The 21,016-nt window shown below is 40.0% G+C and overlaps 1 protein-coding gene across 1 annotated transcript in view; it reads right to left on the reverse strand.

The window, feature by feature from the left end:
• Window positions 1–21,016, reverse strand: part of CA8 (carbonic anhydrase 8) — an 81,402-nt gene that overhangs the window by 16,437 nt on the left and 43,949 nt on the right. The window contains exons 4-8 of the mRNA XM_008143311.3: window positions 20,597–20,692; window positions 13,610–13,672; window positions 11,030–11,078; window positions 9,561–9,673; window positions 1,520–1,688 (exon numbers count right to left, since the gene is read on the reverse strand). Of these exons, the coding sequence (XP_008141533.1) occupies window positions 1,554–1,688; window positions 9,561–9,673; window positions 11,030–11,078; window positions 13,610–13,672; window positions 20,597–20,692 (456 nt within the window). The 3' untranslated portion in view covers window positions 1,520–1,553. The remainder of the gene's footprint in view (window positions 1–1,519; window positions 1,689–9,560; window positions 9,674–11,029; window positions 11,079–13,609; window positions 13,673–20,596; window positions 20,693–21,016) is intronic.

The following is a 21,016-nucleotide window of genomic DNA, read 5'->3' on the forward strand; positions in this document are numbered from 1 at the left end:
GGAAATCTCCATTGCTGCATTTCTTTGTTCTTCTCATTCATGGAGTTACCACAAGTTTCTTCTCATTCCTGCCAAAAGCAACTTGCCTGGTCACCATCTTCAAAACTAGGAGGGTGAAAGGCACTGTAGTGTCTAACATAGAAACTGAGAAGGAATGAATGACTGGAATATAGGACATTATACTGCTAAGGAGCTTGTAATTTGCCTGGACATTCAAGATACAAAGTTATGTGTCATGATGGATTCAAAGTAAAATAAATATGTGTCAATCCTCAAGAAATTTGAAATCTAACCAAAAAAAAAAAAAAAAGAAATACACAAAGTTAAATGGAAGAAATAATGTGAAATGAGAGGTACAATTTAGAGGAGAAGCAGAGAATTCCTGCTGAGAGTGGTATTGGAGTTGGGCCTGCAGGGTAGCAAGGATTTCAACAGGCAAAAGGTGGGGCAGGAAGGACTGTGTGAGCGAAGCACAATCACAGATGTAAACAGACGGTTTGGCTGGGGTCCTGGGTACATACAGTGTAGTAATAACAGAGCGGCAAGGAGACTGGATTGGGAAACACATGGACGAAACGATCACCTTTTCCTACTCCTGTGTTGACTGTCTAGCTCACGAGACTGTGAGCTCCTGGACGCCAGAGATTTCTATTCCTTGTTCCGCTTGCATAATATGTGACTATCTACTCCCAATGGTCCACTAAACAGTCAAAGCTCTGTCCTGCTTCCCTAGAAAAGTATTTCAACAGATACGACTCTCTTATGGGAAGCAGTGGCTTGCCGGCCGTGTGCTGACCTCTGTACACGCTCTTAGGCAATTCACAAGGTAAAGAAATAATTCAGTGTACAGTCATTTTTGTAGACTTTATCTTTTCCATGTTTGTGATGTTTTATTTTGTTAGCTCCTTAGGGGTAAGGAATCCATATATTGAATTCAATATATTAAAAATGTATGTATTATGTTTTAATCAATCAAAAAATACCATATTCTGATTATTAACCAGTGCTTCTTGATTATCAAATAATAGCACTTCCCTAGGACAAGTATTTTCATGCACGACAGATCTGCCGTCTCCTACCCCAAAAACAATACAATCAAATCTGTGTCAGACAATGAGGGTCAGCTTTGAGGCTCACACCTTCCTCCAGTCCCTTCCTTCACGTTCCTCTGTCATGAGGAGGTGACTGCTGAAGCTTCAAGGGTTCAACACAGTAAAGTACTAAAGGGGTGCTTGCATATCCCTGTTTCTCTGTCCTTAGGAGAATCAGTATTAAAGCAACATTTGGAATGAAAGGCTGCTCTAGTGGGAAAATCTGAGGATTGCAGATTCTTTTCAACAATGCATGAAATCTTTTTAAAGACCACCTCACTTCCAAATTAATGGGGCTTGAGAATGTGTCATGCATTTTACCAAAATAAAATCCATATTGCTGAATTATCAGGATCACCACGGGAGTACCTTTGGTCTGGTAGGTTTACACAACCATGTGCCCACTTCCTGACTTCGCCTGCACGTACCGGAGGAAGCCTGGCTTGTTCCTGTTCCCTCTGGCTACTGAAATGCAGCTCTGATGACTCTGTCACTAAGTGGCTGCGTGGGTCTAAAATTGTCTCCCAAAATCCCATCACAGCCTTCCACGAGTTCTGCCCCCTTCACATGTGTCCTCAGCCTTCGGAATTCTTCAATCTGAAAATAAGAGCAGAAAAATGTAGGTTAATCATTTACCGGACATCAACAAGAGTGACTTAAAATATGCATACATTGCCACAATTAAAAAGGAGAAAATTAAAACTGAACTTCAAAAACAGGGAAACAGACTTAATTCTTCCAGACCTAAGACATGAGTCATGATCCTTGCAAGAGAAATGAAGACCAGAGAAGTACGTACAGGTGTCATGAAAACCTGCTGGACTTGTTAATGCAAATATGATGTGCATCTCTCTCAAAAATCTCTCATGCCTGCCAGCAGGATAATAAGAAAGAGTGAATGAATGAACGTCTTCTCATAGGCTTCCCAAGTACATCTTTAATTAATAAGTTCTGATGTTACTGTACATCAACACTGATTAAATGTTAGATTTATTAGATGGAGGTTTCCTTCATCCAAAGACTCTCTTTGCTGCTCTTCCAGCCCTTTGGAGAACGCAGGTCCAAAGAATACCTCTAATTTCCCAAAAGTTTAAACCCAACTTCCTCCCTTAACAATATCAATTTTCAAGTTCATTTCCCTTTCTCAGGTGGCCTCTCCATGTCCCGAGGTTTCCCTTTACCTGTGAAGAGGTTGTTCCCATAGTCCCCAGGGGCCTTTCCCATCAGCCACACTGCAGTTTCTCTGACCTTCCAGGTCTATACCCACTAAGAATCCGTAGCCTGCCAGACATGGCCCTCTGAGAAGTATGTAAGCAACAAGCAGACATGTGAGGAACACCGCCAGGCTCATTCCCATCTACAGGGAATGACTTATCTACAGGGCTCGTTGTCTACTATTTCATTTAAATGCCTCACAGTCACATGACTCAGACAGTCTTCATTCCTTACGCAAAAGGAGAAACTGATACTTTAACCAAATTAACCAAGTCTGACACTTCCAAGCCCACCTGCTCTTTTCCCAGCTCCATGGCCACCTCTTCAGAAATTCTAGTCCATTCAAGAGAACCTACATCCTGCATGGATGCTGAGCAAATGTGATTTGATCAGCATCCATCGACCAAAAGTCCATTGTGTATCAGAGGGTTATACCACAAAGGTTTATTCATACAGCACAGCCATAGAGTCTCCACATTCATAAAGTGAAAGAAAATGCAAGGAATCAACTAATGCAGGGATACTAATAAAAACCTAAAAACTCCTACGGACTTTAGTGGGCCCATGAAACCCCTCAATGACATGCAAAAATTTACATGTGCATTTTTTCTGAAGTAGAAGTTCACTGAACCCAAAGGAGTTGAATCTCACAAGATTCTAATCCAATCCCCACATATACATGTTGGAATATAGAGTTGGGGGCAAATTAAATGGCTTGTTAGATTAGAATCCAGGTTAGAAATCTGACTTCTAATATTTTATTTTTCCATGTCTCCAATAATGTTTGATTTCCTAAGTCTAGGTGTCAACTGTCCTGTTTTTTTTAAAGTAATATCTGTATTTATATAAAGATGCCAGTCAGATGAGCAATTAGCTGTTTAATCTACATAATGGTTTATCACTAGACCTTCTCAGGGTCTTCGAGTGGGGATATGAGTGGCGATTATTGCATGCCATGTCTGGGAGGTTTCTAGAGTCAAGGCTGCATGAGAATCCCCTGTACTTATTTGTGGAATGTATTTCACTCAGTTTTCCCTAAGTGTGGAGTGGGAAGGACCCTGGTCAGTGAGAGGATCCTATGCTTTTTCAAAAAGAAGATTATGAAGGTGAAGGCAGTGGGCTCGTCATCAAAAGGCCGGTTCTCATCCTGGTTCTGCCACTTAAGACCCCAACAACCAAATTACTTCACCTCATTATGCCTCAGTTTCCACATGTGTACGAGGGAGATGAAGTCACAGTACTGGCAAAGATGGTGTTAGAAGTAAATAGAATATTTCATGAAAAGTATTCAGCATAATGTCCAAGCACATGGTATTTGATATCTACTAGCCAACTTCTTTTGAGGTCAAACCTTTAGCATTTTGGATAAATATTTAACTCCAATTTTATATGCAAAAAGTAGACTGAAAAAAAATAAACCAGTTGACTGGGAAAATGGAAAAATCATCCTCCTCGCATTCAGTTTCCATGGAACCATATGTCATAGCTGCCACCAGAACCTATAACCTTGGGCAGGGTCCCCGATGAGCAACATGGACTAGAAACTTGACCGCTTCAACATCTTTTAAGGAATTCTCCACTTTCATGGGCTTTGAAGCTTATTTTAAAGCGAGGTTAACTTTATATTTACGTATCGTAAACTGATGATAAGCCTTTCAAGCTCCAGGCCTCCCCTGCACACTTCAGTGGGAACAGCTTCTAGACGAGAAGATCTGAATCAACAGCGGGCCCGTCTCAGACCACTGTGTTCTTGGAGAGAACCATTTCACAAGAAATGCTTTTCTCTGATCAGAGCAACACTTTGAAGACTTCAAACATCAACAGAGAAAAACACGTCTTTCTGAAATGCCAATGTTTCTGAAGTAACCACCCCTCAAACCCTTTAGTCACTTCAAATGGTTTCAAGTGCATACTGCGTTATCCCACACTGAAATGAGAGATAGTGAGAAATTTAAAAAATAATATCCCAGGATAAAAGTCTTCAACAAAATTCAAATGTCAGGCAGTACAGAGACTATCATTATCATATATATCCGTATGCGTGATTTCGTCGATTTTTAATGCTACTCTACTTAAGCATGGCATTTGTTTTTAACCAACGTAAAAGTGGGATCCCACTCTTCAGAGACAAATCCTCATCTTCTGAAGGCAGCAGGGCATATTCACTATTCACTGAACCTGGGTTGCACTCCAATTGATCTAAGTTAAGACATTTATTCCAACCTTCACTGACTCATGAACCAACCAGGCTATTCACTCACAGTTCGACTTTTGAGCTGCTTTCTTTATGAGTGCATTTAAGGGGCTAATGTCCAGGGTTTGATGTTTGGCACTAATTATTTTTAGGAGTTCCCAAGATCCTATGTACATCCTCCAACTGACTTATTGGGACTTACAGATCATTGGTTATCATGTTAAAAGAGAAAACTAAAACATAAAAGTTGGTGTTCTCACCTTATTTTCTTTTATCATCAGACTATGATGATATGTGAATTAGAATAATATAGTTCCTTATGGTAGCACTCAAATAAAGCTGAAAGCAAACTGTACTTAAACAGTCTTACGTAGAGTGAGATTGTATGTAGCTATCCACCTTTCAGGTACTGCAGCCTTGCTATTTTTGTTTGTTTCATTTTCTTCTACCCCATCTGTCAAATCATCGCTTCCCCTTCCTTACTAACCTCTCGTCCATATACCAACCCTCATTCCATCACTTACTCTTTAATCTGATCTTCTTCTTTCCTGAGGAAGAGCTCAGAGCAGAGCCTTTCCCCAGAACACTGATGAAAACTGTGTTCTTACTCCAACCCCCAGCCTGGTCTCGGCCACATGATCCTCACTTTACGATCATGACTGATAAGCCGCACATACTGAAACTTACTCAAAAATTACACATTTACAGAGTATATAGCCACAGGGGATGTGCTCTCTTATCCTGAAAGACACTCTGGAAATATGAACAAAATTTCCCACAAGTGCCTAAAAATAGTGCATTTTAAGAAAGGAAAAAGGGAGTCTCAGAGGAGAGAGAAAGTCCTAGAATTGCACTGTCCAACACAGTGGCCGCCCGCCCCATGTGGCCACTGAGCATTTGAAATGCAGCTAGTCTAAGCTGAGATCTGCTGAAGTGCAGAATGCACTCTGAAAGTCAGTGTGAATAAAGAATGCAAAATATCATATCAGTGATTTTTTTATATTGATTACATGTTAAAATGTTACTTTGGATAAATTGTGTTAAAATAGACAACTTGAATTAATTTCACCTCTTATTTTGACTTTTTTTACAGTGGCTACTAAACATTTTAATCTAGTAGTTGGCTCATATCCTGTTTCCATTGGACAGGGCTGGTCTAGTGCCAGCTGTCAGAAATGACATTCTGGTGCTAGAGTGCTGGTCGAAATTTCAGCCGGAGATAAATGCCGGTAGATAAAAAACAGTGGTTCCCAAAGTGTGCTTCCTGGCGTAAGTTCCTACCCAGAACTGCTGAACCAGCAAATCTGGGGAGAGGCCCAGCAACCTCCAGGAGACTGTTCGAGAATCACGGACACAGGAAACAATTTACAACAATTGTTCCAAAGCACTTGAACTCATTTTCAAACATGACCATGCTGTGGCCCTGCAACAACTTGGTGTTAGGGTTAACAGCCCCTCAAATCCCATGAGGAACACAAGAACAAGAAAGGCCTGCTGAGGAGTCCTGGACGTAATCAGACCTCCTTGGCCATCCAGGTGTGCTCCCAGGCCCCGCAGGCCAGGCACACACCCTGCCTTCACTCAGGCTGTAGGGAGCTAGGAAGAGTCCCACTTCTCAATCCACAGGAAATAGGGAATGGGGCAGGATGAAGAGGAGGTAAGATGAAAAGAAACAAAATTGAAAATAGTTTTCCAAGTTCTAACAAACATAGATCCACACAGTGAAAAACCATGTGAACATAATCCATAATCTTTTGTTTCAGTGACGTCATTTGATGTTGAAAGGGACAGGAAATAACAAAGACAGGCTTGAGATGGTAGTTAAGAAATAGAAGATTAGTCAGGGGGAAATGCAGAAAAAGGGGGGTGGGGAGCAGGAAGAGGAAGGAGAGTAAAACTTAATGATCAATCCATGTCTGTGCATTTGTGTGTGTCTAAGTGTGTACACATGCTTGTATATATGCCATTATATCAAAATACCACATTTTGTCAATTTTGAGTATTGTTCACATTTTAATGGCTCTGTGTCTTACAATTTCTGGTGTTGGATCCGATGACATTAGTATGTTCATGGCACCTCATTTCCAAATGTGACAATCGAGCTGAAAATTTTTTTTTTTTTTACTTTGGCTTCCTAACGCTTAGAACATTGTTTAGCTTAAAGGCATTTAATGGTGATTGATCATTTAAAATAAAGAAAATTACACTCATTCAAATCCATCCAATTGTGTGTGTTTTCCTTAGCCTATGTATGCTAACCGAACATAATGTGAAAACTTCAACTAAGCAGGCACTTCCAGTTCCATAGTCTAGAATTCCTGGTTCTCAGGAAGATGGGAACGTTCCACGATGGGTGGAATTGTCAGCCGTACACTTCAGCCGAAAACTCCTCCTTGCGTCCAGCTGCTGTGCACTTCACAGGAAAGCGTTATGACTTGGAGCTTGTCTCTTTAATGTGGCTGGTGCAGGCATTATTATCCTGTGGCAGATTATGCATTCGAGAGAGCAATTGTTTCCATACTAATACCCAGCAGCTTAATCACATATGTTAACCCTATGATGTAAGATGAAACATTTTTTCCTCAATACAAGTTTCATATTTCTCAATATCACCAGCTATGTAGAGCCTCCACCTGCCATTCGCCATTCCTTTTATCTTATGTATCAATTCTCATTCTCTCGATCTTTATCTCTTTTTCTGCTCTTAAGTGCAATAATATGAGACCTCAATTTTTCTTGGTTCAGATTCTCATTTTTACTGTTTTCTCTAGACTGTTTCTATGTTGGCTCTGCTTTCTCTGAAATTGTATGAGCAGCAACAGTGAGACACTTAAGTCAAGAACAGACTGATGTATATTCTCTTAAGATTATAACTTTTTTCTAAATCACTACAAATTGCATTTTAACATACATGCCTGTGTCTGTGTGTGTGTGTGTGTGTGTGTGTGTGTTCACATTTTAACACTGCTGCCCTCTGAACAGATGCTCTAGGGAGCTTTGTGCTAACTGCACCTAAATTTTTTCCTCTTGAAAAGCTACAGCTAACTGCAAAGTCATCAATTTTCCTTCTTTTTTTTTTTTTAATCTTCACTCAAGGAATGAGGATATTTTTTCCATTGATTCTAGAGACAGAAGGAAGAGGAGAGGGTGAGAGGGAGCGAGAGAGAGAAACATCGATGTGACAGAGGCACGTCAATTGGTTGTCCTCCCACAAGCACCCCTACCGAGGGTGGGATCAGACCTGCAACCCAGGTACATGCCCTTGACCGGGAATCGAACCGGAGGCCCTCCAGTGCACAGGCCAATGCTCTAACCACCAGGGCAAAAGTCATCTATTTTCCAGAGCAGGTGAGATTATTGGCTTAGGCTCCCCTTTATCGAGGAACATGACTTAGTGAGCTAGAGTTAGACGGTCACTGGCCTTCCTTAGGGGACGTTACAAAGCAAGGTTTTCTTTGAAGCCAGTGAGACCCAAAGGCACAATGATTTATCTCTGGAGTTTAGCATAGCACACTGGTCAATGTGATAATAAAACATTATATCTCACGTGTACAGAACATCAGGTAACATTCAGAATACAGCTCAACATTAACATTCCCTAAACCAGACTAGCAAGGAAATCCTTAATGGAATTCTAAGTGAAACTGAGAATTTTCTTTCTTGTGGCTCAGCAAGGTTAATCCTTAGTTTAAAAAAATAGAAATGTATTGTGTTATAGAGAAAAAACTTTATTTTTCACTAAAATTTTTACCAGTTTTAAAGAAAATTACCCCTAAACAAAAACTGTAATGCTAAATACACATGACTGTAGACCCTAAGCTTCTTCGATCTCATCCCCAAGTCTGAGATCTCTCCCTGTAGCTAAATCCAAGTAAACTTTTCCATCTCTAACTAAATGTGTGCTCAGAATCTGATACTCTTCATCTCTCTACTCCCTCCTTCTTGAACTTCACACCTCCCCTGGCTTCCAGACATCACATCAACCTCCTGACTTTCAAAATTCTCAAACCTTCCCTGGGGGCAACTCTTCCAAGGTGTGCCCCTTGGGACTGCCAGTCTCAGTTCTCTGCACTTCTTTTCTCTCCTCTTCTATACTATGGCTCCAACCACCACCTATATATTATACCCCCTTCTTGGATGTCTCAAACATATCTCAAACTCTAAATATTTACAACCATAAATCCAATTACAACCATAAACTCAATAAATGTGAACTTATAAAATGGCAGGGGATATAATAAAATATTATTAAAGAAAACTTGGTTTATGTACAGCAAGCATGTCAAACTCAAAGGCTAACAGGGGCCAAATGAATGAGGCATGTGGCCTGTGGCCCACGAGTTTGACATGCTTGCTGTAGAGTATTGCTCCAGCATGAAGGGAAAATATAGCCTTCCAGAACAGGGATCCCATTGATCCCTGGAGGATAGGAGACACGTAAAGTACCTCTTTTATAATAATATCAAAGTCCCTGTTTAAAAACAGTATAGTTATGTTGCCTCCTGTTCCACCAGGTTACTTCCCTGTGCATTAGTATCTATAGCACCTATTCAGAGCCCACAGTGGGGGAGGGAGGTGACGAAAAGTTGGGCTTCAGAACAATCCAGAACTTCTCAGGGTATTCTTTCTAAATACCTCATCCTTCTTCATACATATTTTTCCTGTGCTAGCATAAGAAGAGCTATTTCAAAGCCCACGTGTGACTTACAGAAATAACCAGCATTCTCACTATATTCCCAAGACCTTTCTCCTCTCCATGCTTGAGAAAACCCCCATAAAAGAATAACTAGACTAATCAAAAAGTTTGACTATTCCAGCGACTTCTATTTACTCCATAAAAACTGATTTTAAAAAATACAGATCATAAAGGATGGCTGGGTTTTGTTCATCCCTGACCTTTCAATTGCTTTCACAAGTTCGAGCCATTTAACTTTCATCTGCAAAGAAGTGACTGATCTAAAGGGAGTTAAAACATAAAACCGACATTTCCTTTTTACAGAAACAAAATGTAACCTTTAACTCAGAACTTCACTCTAAAAGACTTAAGGTACCGCACTCACCTGTAGCTGGGATATAGTTAAAGGGTATCGGAATAATATCCAGGTGACACCCTCACTGCAAGGTGGAATAGTGAGCGAGCCTTCATACACCCAATAGTCACGCAGCAGAGGATCTGTGCAACCACGTGGACATGTCACACAAAGGCATGTTAATTAATCATAATTTTGAGACTCCAACAATAATTTTCAAAACTACAAATTGTCCAAATAACACTTCTCAGACTGATGTCATTTTTAAACTAGAACCTCACATGTGTTCTTAACTAATCATCATAAAGAAAATAATTGATGGAAAACACGATGAGTCCTCTATTATTTATAGTGGTTTCTATCAGTGGTTTATTATGTATATCCAAATATACTATATAAACTTAATATATAAACTTAATACATATACACTTGATGTGTACATATATGTAAAATTTAGTCACTTTAGCAAAAGTGTACCCATACTTGTTTTTTTTTTTTTACTTTAGTGGAGGACTTAGCTAATTACACCTAATATTTATTGAAAGCTTGCTACATGGGAGGAACTATTCAACATTAACTCATTTAACCCTTACAAAAAACCAATGAGATAGTTCCTATTACTAGCCCCATTTGTCAGATGGGGAAACTGAATCACAAAGGGTTACATAATTTGCCCAAAGTCATAGGGCTAATACCTGGCAGAGCCAGGATTCCAACCAAAGCATTCTGGCTTCAAAACCAGTGTTTTTAACCATTCTGCTCTAGCTACTTCTATCTGTATAGCTTTTTTAACAACAAATTTTTAAAAGCATATTATGATAGGATAAAAGAAACTATTCTTATGAAAATCTTTAGCTCTGTATTAGAGAAATTCGTGACTGAATACGATGGGTAAATGTTTGGTTTGCTGTAGAGCAATTAAATGTAAAAAGTAGAAGATAAGATGCATCGACCTATTTGATTACATTTGAAACACCAAGGAATTTCACATAATTTGGGTAGAGATTTGTAAAGACCAACATTTTGTACAAAATAGCCTTTAACTACAAATTATATTCTGAGTATTTTATACACAATCCCTACCTATTTAGGGCAGACCTAAATAATCAGAATTAACAAGTAAGTATCATTGCAAAAAGGTTACCTTATAAAATTAGATGTCAAGTTTATTTCACTCTATAGATTAATAAAAACTTCACTGATCAATTCTAGAAGTATAACAAGGTTACATTATTATGCTGGTGCTTACAAAGAGGTAGCAATTTTTACAAAAAGGAAACCCTTCATGATTAATGAAACTAGTGGTAAAGTATTTGTTATTTCAAAAGGTTTACTCTCGTGTTTAGGTAAGGGTTACCTACCACAGAGAATACTAGTATATATATTGTAAAGAGCCTTTATTAACTGGAGTAATACATAGTTATATATTCTGAGGAAAGCAATGAATGCAAATCCATAGTTAAAATTCATCTTTATACAATCCATCCATGTACACTTACCTGGTAATAAAGTGTTAGGATTAAAGCAGGGTATTATTTTGGACTTCCCCTAAAAAATAAAAAATAAAATTATCCCATGTTAACATAAAATTTCTTAATTTTACAATAAAAGAGTTATTAGCACTGAAGAATCCCAGTTGACATCTTTTCTAAATGACATCATTGGACCGCATAGATTTGTGTCTCATTCTATCTTCTCATTGGAACAACAGTGGCTGGGTCCAACAAGACACTCCTGCTCTGAGTCTATGCTATTTCCTTTTCTACCACCGTCCAGTTTCCCTGTAATTCCTGATGTGAAATGTACAATTGTCTATCTAGTGTCTGTCTGTCCCCTGTCACCTACTTTTCCTGCTCCTAGCACAGCCATACTTGGGCCTTGGAGTAAAATGCCTGAACCCTGGCTCAGGTAATTATTTTGACTTGACTTTCCTCCTCGTACTTTGATCTTGGCATCACAACCTACCTCCCAAATTCTCATTTTGTCCCATTTGGACTTGGTATTTCAGCTCTCAGATCTCCCCTCCAGAGAGGGAGATCTGACACTCCCATGAAAACATTCTCTTTCAAATCAATTTTATCAAAGCTAAATTTCATTTTCAAATAAAATATTTGTGCCCGGAGTGGCTCAGTGGTTGAGTGTCAACCTAAAAACCAAGAGTTCAAGGTTCAATTCCTGGTCAAGGCATATGCCCAGGTTGCAGGCTCGATCTCCAGGGAGGAGTTGGTGCAGGAGGCAGCCAATCAATGATTCTCTCTCATCACTGATATTTCTCTCTCTCTCTCCCTCTTCCTTACTCTCTGAAATCAATGAAAATATATTTAGGGGGAAAAAAGAAAGTATTTGTGCCCTTATTCAATAATCATATTAATAGCCATTATTATAAATAGTGCTATTTAAATTGCTCAGGCCTTTGAGGCAGACAGACATGTCACGGCAGTTGGATATCTCTTATAAGATTACTCTGTGAATGCAGACATAACAGAGAAAGTTAATGCCTAACTTCTACGTCTCTTCCTTACTTTTAGAGACTCTTTGACTCATTAAAGAATCCAGCTTGCCCGACCAGTATGGCTCAGTGGTTGAGCATCAACTGGTGAACCAACAGGTTACTGGTTCGATTCCCAGTCAGGGCACATGCCCAGGTTGTGGGCTCAATCCCCGGTGCGGGGCGTGCAAGAGGCAGCTGATTGATGTTTCTCTCGCACCGATGTTTCTATCTCTCTATCCCTCTTCATTTCTCTCTCTAAAAATCAATTAAAATATATATTTTTTTAAAAAAAGAATCCAGCTTACTTGCCTCCCACCATCCTCCTGACTTACGTCATATTAGCTGAAGAAATAAAGGAAAATTTCTCCACCTAATTTCTATCAGACAAATGTCAGTCAAAAATTATGTCCTCACACCCTTTTTCACCAGCTTCTTTGACTACTCGGTGCTTTCCCTTGGTACCTGAATTCATTCTGAGGCGCTCAGATCTCTCTCTCTGTTAGAGGCTCTTGTCTGGTTCAAGATGCAATGGGCTTGTGCTAGCATAGAGCTAATCAGACTTCATTCCCAGATGGATTTCAGACTTGGCTTTGGGTCGCCTCCAAGGTCACTCAGATTCTATTGACTTCATGGAAGCATAAAGGTATTGTTTACAACAGAACTTGGCTTCCCAGCAATGCTAGGCCGAGTCACTGCAGGGTCAAACCAATCTTCATCACCTTCTGTGAAATACATTATCCTATGGCTTATGTGTACTTGTCTTTATTTTTCTTTTTTTCTTTTTTTGTACAGAAGTACTGTGAGGTAAGGTTGCCATAGTTTCTATTCATTTTGTTTACACAACTTTCCTATAACCAATGGGCGGAAAGTGTTCACCCAGCAGGCCTGGGTTGCTCAAATCTTCACATTTCAAAAAATGGCCTGTCTTCAAGCCTGGCCCTTGTTAATATAATATTGTATGTCAACTGTAATTGAAAAGTAAAACAACAACACATTTTTTTTTCAAAAAATATTTTTTAAAGAAATATCTGTTAAAAAAAAAAAAAAAAGACTGGCCCTTGGCTGGCTCTTGGCTGACCATCTCTGAGCCCCTGGAATATTCTGCCTTAGAGAGTGTTGTGTGTGCCGGAGACCTTGGCCCATGTTGTACCAGTCTGACCAGGTAAGTTGGTCCTAATCGTGTGATTTATGAGGAATGTCTAGTTCAGCAGAGGGTCGGGGTGGAAGGGCTCAGGTCCGAGTGGCTGAGGTCAGTCACACAGGCATGCAAACCCTAGACACCAAGGTCAAGTAAGGTTCTCTGGTTGGCAATACCTCACACGTGTTATGCCACATCACTGCTGGGAGAATAGGGGTGTCCCCATGCCACTCCACCCGAAAACTGTGCCTGGTTTCTCCTGACTTATGCCCAAGAGCCTTTCACTGCACTGGGTTTTCATCTGTTTCCTTCTGCTGCATTAGACCACAACCATGAGAATAACAGCTTTTTGGTGAGTCCGTTTAGTGAATCCTCCAGCCTGAGGGTGGCCTTTGGGGACCGACCTCTCAGACAACCAGGATTTTTATTTCCTTTAAAACAGTGACTTACCTTATACTGAATATCCTGGAGGATTTCAGTCACAGCCTTTAGGCCCACATGTTCTTTTCCTATCTGAAATATATAAAGCATATGCCATTAACCACAAACATATTAAATACTTAGCTTTTGCTCAAAATAACTAATTATAGAAGCGAGGATCAAGTCCACCTGAATTTCCTTCTTGGGGAATAAATCAATGACGTTTTCATGAATAACCAGGTCAACATTCACTGAAGGTCACTGAAGCTGTAACAGAAGCTATAGCACAATCAAATATTAGATATGTTCTTGGACGTTTCCAAGAACCCATCTAAATTCATCATGCTGTGTACAAGGCTACAAATATGTCAAATCATCTAACACAGCAATACAACAGTCTCAAGGATGCTTCTGAATCAAAATTACTCATCACATGCCCAAACCCTCCCATTTTTACATCTGACATGTCTAGATCATTATTATAAAGATTTTATCAATGTTGAAAAATGTCATTAACTCAGAAAAGTGGGTATGTGCTTTTATAGGCTAAAGTCACCGATATCAGGACATTTCTTGATTACAACTGCACATAATTTCTATAATCACCTTTGTATTCTCAACTAATAATATGCTGTTCGTGACTTCCTGTTTTAAAACATATCATGACATCTTTTTGCTTGTATACAATTGCTCCAAGGAATTTGAGACTTTTTTAAAAAAAATCTTACATTAAGTATTCTTGACTTTACATTTAAAAATGATAAGTGCAATCTGATTTCCACTTTTCAACCAAGTTTCACTGGTCCAGGATAATGGAGCACGGTGACAGGGGAGAGAATCTATAACCTCAGATAATCATTGCTACCGTTCGCCTTTTTCCTTCCACGTAAGTTTTTAGGGAATGGCCTCAAAGGCGCCAGAATAGCTATCACCGTATTTGTATCCTCTGTTTCTGTCTATGTGAACCAGTTGTGAAACATGCTAGTGGAAAGGCATCAAGGAGGAAAGAAAAGAGAGAAGAAATCTGCACAATCTAAGACAGGCCAATCAGTTAGCAATAATCACGACTTTGTTTTCCAAGTGTTTGCCGTGCCTGAGGTAGGCTCTAAAAACAGGAAATAAATTCTCTGAGGGTAGAAATAACCTGAGGCAACTGTGTTCCTGAGTGCAAAAGCCAACATGGGCCCTGCTTTGTTTTATTGGTTTAACCGTGGGGTAGCATTTGGATGTCTGCCTGGCGCTGGGGGTCTGTTTTCATTGACTGCACCTCTGTCACATGATAACTACGAAGAGTTGGCACGTGAAATGTTGTAGGGCCACATAAAGTAGTGGTTCCGGAGCAACGTCATGTGGGTTGGATGCCTGGGTTCTGATTCTGACTCACGCTCCAGCCTTGAGCGAGTTTAATTAACCTCTATGCCTCATCTATACAGTGCGGAGGACAAAAGCGATGGTGTTGAAGATAAGACTAAATCAAACAGATACCTCAGAACAGGGCATTAGTGCAATGTAAGTCCATTAATACCACCCGTGTTGTTCTTACTCAGAAAGCCAGACAGTCAGTATCAAGTAAGTTCTTACAGAGAGCAGCACTCAGTAACTATTACTGGTTCCTTCTGTCTATAAAGGTTCTTCATTTCGTGGGCAAAGCTTTGTATCTAGCCACAAACTCGAGCTACCATTCCATCTCTTCCCTTTCCTTCTCTGCCAAATTTTTGTCTACAGAGGTTACAAGCACCAAAAAAGCAAGTATCGATGACACTCTGCACACCCCCAACCCCTAAAATCCTACAGTAACCGAGGTGACAACACACCTGGTGCCAAGAGTCCACCAGGAGCTATGAGACCAATTCACTTCTTACCTCTCACCTTTGCCATCTTTCCCCACCACCCCAAATGCAAGCCCTCTGGCCACTTTCCTCTCCTAGAATTTCAGCTCTTCATTGCCTTGTATTTTGCCAGCTCCCCTCATTTTCCACTATGCCCGCTGAGACAGGATAACTCCGCAACTTTGACAAGCTCTTCTACCACCTCCTGGTCTATGTGGACGCCCTCAGGTCCACACAAGGTCACAGCTCTCCCAGGCGTTGAGTGGACACTGTGCAGGCTCCCTCCCATAAGATTGAAAGCTGTGGTCAGTGGCCTGCTGTTACCGTCAGATCGGTACTCAGACCCACATGCATAACGCTGTCCTCTGAGTGGACCATCCGCCACTGTCGCTATCATGTTCTTCTTTTTTTTTTCCCCCTATTAATTACTAGCGGCTGTTTTATTTTTTTTTTAATTTCTTTATTGATTAAGGTATCACATATTTGTCCTCATCCCCCCATTCCCAGCCCACACCCCTCCCCACACATGCCCCCACACCCCTGTTGTCCTTAACCGCTAGTTAGGCTCATATGCTTGCACACAAGTCCTTTGGTTGATCTCTCCCCATTACCCCCACCTTCCCCTACCCTCCCTCTGAGGCCCGACAGTCTGATCCATGCCTCCTTGTTTCTGGGTCTGTTCTTGTTCATCAGTCTATGTTGTTCATTATTTCCCCTAGATGAGTGAGATCATGTGCTATTAGAAATACACTTATAAGAACCAAAAATGAGACAAGCAATAATGGTTATGGTGACAGGCAAATGAATCAGTCTGTAGTGAGTTTCTTTCTGGGCCAACAGTTCTTTTAAGACCCAATTTCAATGTCAAACAGTTCCTTATGTGTACATGTCAGCACTGACATTTCAGTTCTGGATGGTGGACAAATGGTGGTAATGCTGGTCTGACCCTCTCTGGTTTGGTTCTGGGCAACCTGTAGTGACGCACAGCTGTTAACTGCTAGTATGGCAAGGCGACATCAGCGTCTTCCATCTCTGTTCTTCTTGTCATTTACTGACACACTGGTCACTCCCTCGCAGTCATCACCCCTGCCATCACTCTGGAGGACTTCCTCATCCATGTTAGTGACCCGTCCCCTCCTGGCATGTCTCTTTACCCTCAGCCCCATCCTACCTCTGCAAACCATCCCCGGAACGCACCCTGGATTTGTTTTCACTCTGAAAACTCACTGTCCAGCTCTCCCCTCTTGCCTCTCTTCCCATTAATGGAGCACAAGGAGCCAACTCTCAGGAGACTCTTGGCTTTGTCTCCTTCCCTCCCTGCCTACACTGAATGACATCTCTGCAAACACTCTCCATTATCTAATCCTTACGTCCTGAATCATCTGCTATGCAACAGGTCAGTGGAACAATTTGCTAGAATCCTCTGCTCCTCTACCTGGATCGAGAACAATCCACAGTACACTGTCCTGTACAATCTGAGATAACCAGGCTCATGTGGGTCTCCCACACCAACTGTCAAGTCCATATTATCATTCTTCTTCTGGGCTATTCCAAAACCCAACTCCAAACCCACATTTCCTTTGCTCTATAAATAGTTTTGCTTTCCTTTCTTAGAGATAATAAAGGTCATCAGGCATGAACTTCCCTAATTTCCTTCCTTTTCCACCTACAAATTCATCCCCTTTCTACCCACCTCTTCCTCCTGGGCCTCTATTTTGAATAAAGGGTGGTTACCCAAGGTTAGTCCATACACATATGCCATACGCTCTCCACCCCATGCCCTCCTGCCCCCTCCAGGACTTTCCTATGTCCATTATCCCCTTTCTTTGCCGGTATTTTTAAACCTAACACTCTCACTATCTCATTTTGCTCAGAATAAAAACACAGGCAAATCTCAGATCTTAAAAATGAAACAAACAGGCCTTCACTGTACATCCCTACCTTATTCTCCCTTTTGTCTTTCTTTTCTTGAGTCAAGCTCCTTGAAAGGGACATTTATACTCACTGCCCTGAATCTCCCCTCCCCCCATTTTCTCACCCAAGTGTGACACCCTGGGTGAAGTACAGTCCCTCTCCTCTCTGCTCCAACTGACAATCCTCATCAGTCCTTCTTTCCTTCATGAAATTTTGCTTTCAAGTTTGTGTAATTTTACTTTCTCCTGAAAGGCACGGTCACAGAGATAACCAGAATTTTCCCTCATGGCAAACGTATGGAAAGGTAGAACAAGTGTGCATGCTCTCACACTTCCCCTTGCCTCCAATATTGAGCTTGTTCCTGGAAATACTCATGCTGGTTTCAAAAGTCTTGGCTTTCCACCAATGCTCTAATTGTCCCTTCCCCTTCCATATATGACCACTTGGTCACTGGTATTCCTATTTTTATTTTTTTAAAGAATGAGACACTGAAACAACAGAGTGGAGAATGGTTTCTGGTGCCAACTGGTGACATTAAATCGCTGGGTGACGATAAACAAATGACTTGACCTCTCTGGCCCTTCATTTCTCTTAAGATAAAGGAGGAAGAAGCCTAAAATGTCCAGGATTTCCTTCACCTGCAAGTCTTTTTTCACATCAAGTTTATAAAAAGACAATGTCAAAAAGATTCATCTTAGGAATTAGATTCATTTGGGGGATGTATTTTTTGTTTTGTTTTTATAACTTTATTTTTGTATTTTTGACACTACTACACATGTCCCCACCGCCACACCCCACTTTGCCCACTGCCCCTGCCCCTCCTTCCCACTGGCCATCATTCACCTTCGATGAAATTTTTACCTTTGAAAGCATATGGTCCGCTTTTGTACATTTCACTAAATTTATATAATAGCCTTTGTCCGTCACAGAGATCAAATCCAAACTTTATATTGACTGTATCTATCAAGGTCTTTGCCAGTCTTATTTTATCCATGTTTTCTATAAGGCACTTCAAATCATCTTGGAGTGAAAATTATTAATAGCAAAGAACAAAAGAAATCCACTACAGAATTACATTATTGATTTTTCTTAGATTTTGCAGTAAGCCAGAGTCCAAAAATATTTTCAAATTCTTTTTCATTAATAAAAGAAACTCTGCTTTCAGAACACATTTTCTAAGTCATTTCTCCAAAGTCCCTCAATGGCACTCTGAAGAAAATATCTAACAAGTAAATGAACCAGTTTCTGCTAATGAATATGGCTTTTCTCTCATGACCCACAAAGACCAAGTTTCCTACTTTTAAATTGTCAGTGTTCTCTGTGTATGTGCTTAATGTCACCACTATTAAAATTTAAGGGAGACCAGCAAATACTCTGGGTTCCAGTTCAAGATGGCAGTATAGAAAAACCCTGAGCTCATCTCCTCCCACAAACAAAAAAAATCTACAAAAGACCCCAAATAGCCATAGCAATCTTGAGAAAGGAGAACAAAGCTAGAGATATCATGCTTTCTAATTTCAAAGTATACTACAAACAAAGCTATAGTAATAAAAAAAGTATGGTACTCATACCAAAACAGACACATAGAGTAAAGGAACAGTGTAGTGAGCTCAAAAATAAACCCACATACATGGTCAATTAATCTACAACAAAGAAGGCAAGAATATACAATGGAAAAAAGACAGTCCCTTCAATAGACAATGTTGGGAAAATGGAACAGCTACATGCAGGAGAATGAGACTGAACCACTTTATTATACCATATACAAAAATAAACTCAAAATGAATTAAAGTCTTAAAAGTAAGACATGAAACCATAAAACTCCTAGAAGAAACATAGTCAATAGACTCTTTGACATTAGTCTTAGCATTGGTTTTGTTTTTTTTTTTAATCTGTTGCCTCAGACAAGGGCAACAAAAGCAAAAATAAACAAATGGAACTATATCCAACTAAAACTTTTTTGCACAGTGAAGGAAACCATCAACAAAACTAAAAGTCAACCTACTGAATAGGAGAAGATATTTGCAAATATATCCAATAAGGTGTTAGTGTCTAAAATATATAAAGAATATATACAACTCAATATAAAAAACCAATTTCATCAAAAAAGGGGAAGATGATCTAAATAGGCATTTTTCCAAAGATGACATACAGATAGCCAATAGGCAAATGAAAAGATGCTCAACATCACTAGTCATCAGGGAAATACAAATCAAAACCACAATGAGAAATTACCTCACACCTGTCAGAATGGCTATTATCTAAAAGATAATACGTAACAAGTGTTGGCAAGAATGTGGACAAAAAGGAACCCTTGTGCACTGTTGGTGAGACTGTAAATTAGTGCAGCCAACACAGAAAACAGCATGGAAGTTCCTCAAAACATTAAAAATAGAACTATTATATGATCTAGCAATTCCACTTTTGGGTATATATCCAAAAAAAAAAAATGAAAACACTAATTAGGAAAGATATGCACCCCTAATTTTATAGCAGCTTTGTTTACAATAGCCAAGATATGGAAGCAAACTAAGTGGCTATTGATAGATGAATGGATAAAGAAGATGTCATATATATTAAACACACACACAGGAATATTACTCAGCCATAAAAAAGAATGAAATCTTGCCCAGCTGGCATAGCTCAGTGGTTGAGCATCGACCTATGAACCAGAAGGTTGCAGTTCAATTCCCAGTCAGGGTACATGCCCGGGTTGTGGGCTCGATCCCCAGTGTGGGGCATGCAGGAGGCAGCCGATCAATGATTCTTTTTCATCACTGATGTTTCTATCTCTCTCTTCCTTCATCTCTGAAATTAATAAAAATATATTTTTTTAAAAGAATGAAATCTTGCCATTGGCAAGAACATGGATAGACCTAGAGGGTATTATGCTGAATAAAATATGTCAGACAGAGAAAGACAAATACGGTATGATTTCACTTATATGTGGAATCTAAAACAAACAAATAAAACAGAAACAGACTCAGATACAGAGAACAAACTGATGGTTGTCAGGGGGCAGGGGCGTGGAGGTGTGGGCAAAATAGATGAAGGGGATTAAGAGGTACACTCTTCCAGTTATAAAATAAATAAGAAGGGTGCAGGATACAGCATGGGGATATAGTTAATTTTATTGTAAACATTTGTGTGGTGACAGATGGTTATTAGAGACTTATCATGGTGATCATTTCGTAAGTATATATATATATATATCTTGCAAAATGAATTGGAAACAAGCATTTGAACAATTCAACAATCATAGGAGACCATTTACCTGAACAAACAAAGCAATGATGGCGATTCCATGTGGCTTCCCCACAGCCTCATCAATACTGCCAAACAGGGTGGAGTTCCAGTGGATCAGATGCAGCTGGGTGAGCAACAACAGACAGGTGACCTCGTTACTTAACGTACCCCCATAGAGGAAAACAAAGACAGATCAACTTTCCGGAACTATGTGTATATGGTATCATAAGCAACAAGAGTATCACCAAGAGACACAAACGGATTACTGCTTTAACACAGTAATTCCCCTGCAGGAATTTCTTCCTTCTTATTTCTGAGCAGAAGCAACGCGTAGTGGCTCGCTGCCTCTCCAGTTGTGCTTTAGTCCTAATCAGGACCACATCGAAGGAGACTGGCAAAGTTCCCATTGATTTAGTTGCCTTTCTTTAAATGTCATACCCTTTGGATC

Source organism: Eptesicus fuscus, chromosome 19, assembly GCF_027574615.1.
Source record: "Eptesicus fuscus isolate TK198812 chromosome 19, DD_ASM_mEF_20220401, whole genome shotgun sequence".
Lineage (NCBI taxonomy): Eukaryota > Metazoa > Chordata > Mammalia > Chiroptera > Vespertilionidae > Eptesicus > Eptesicus fuscus.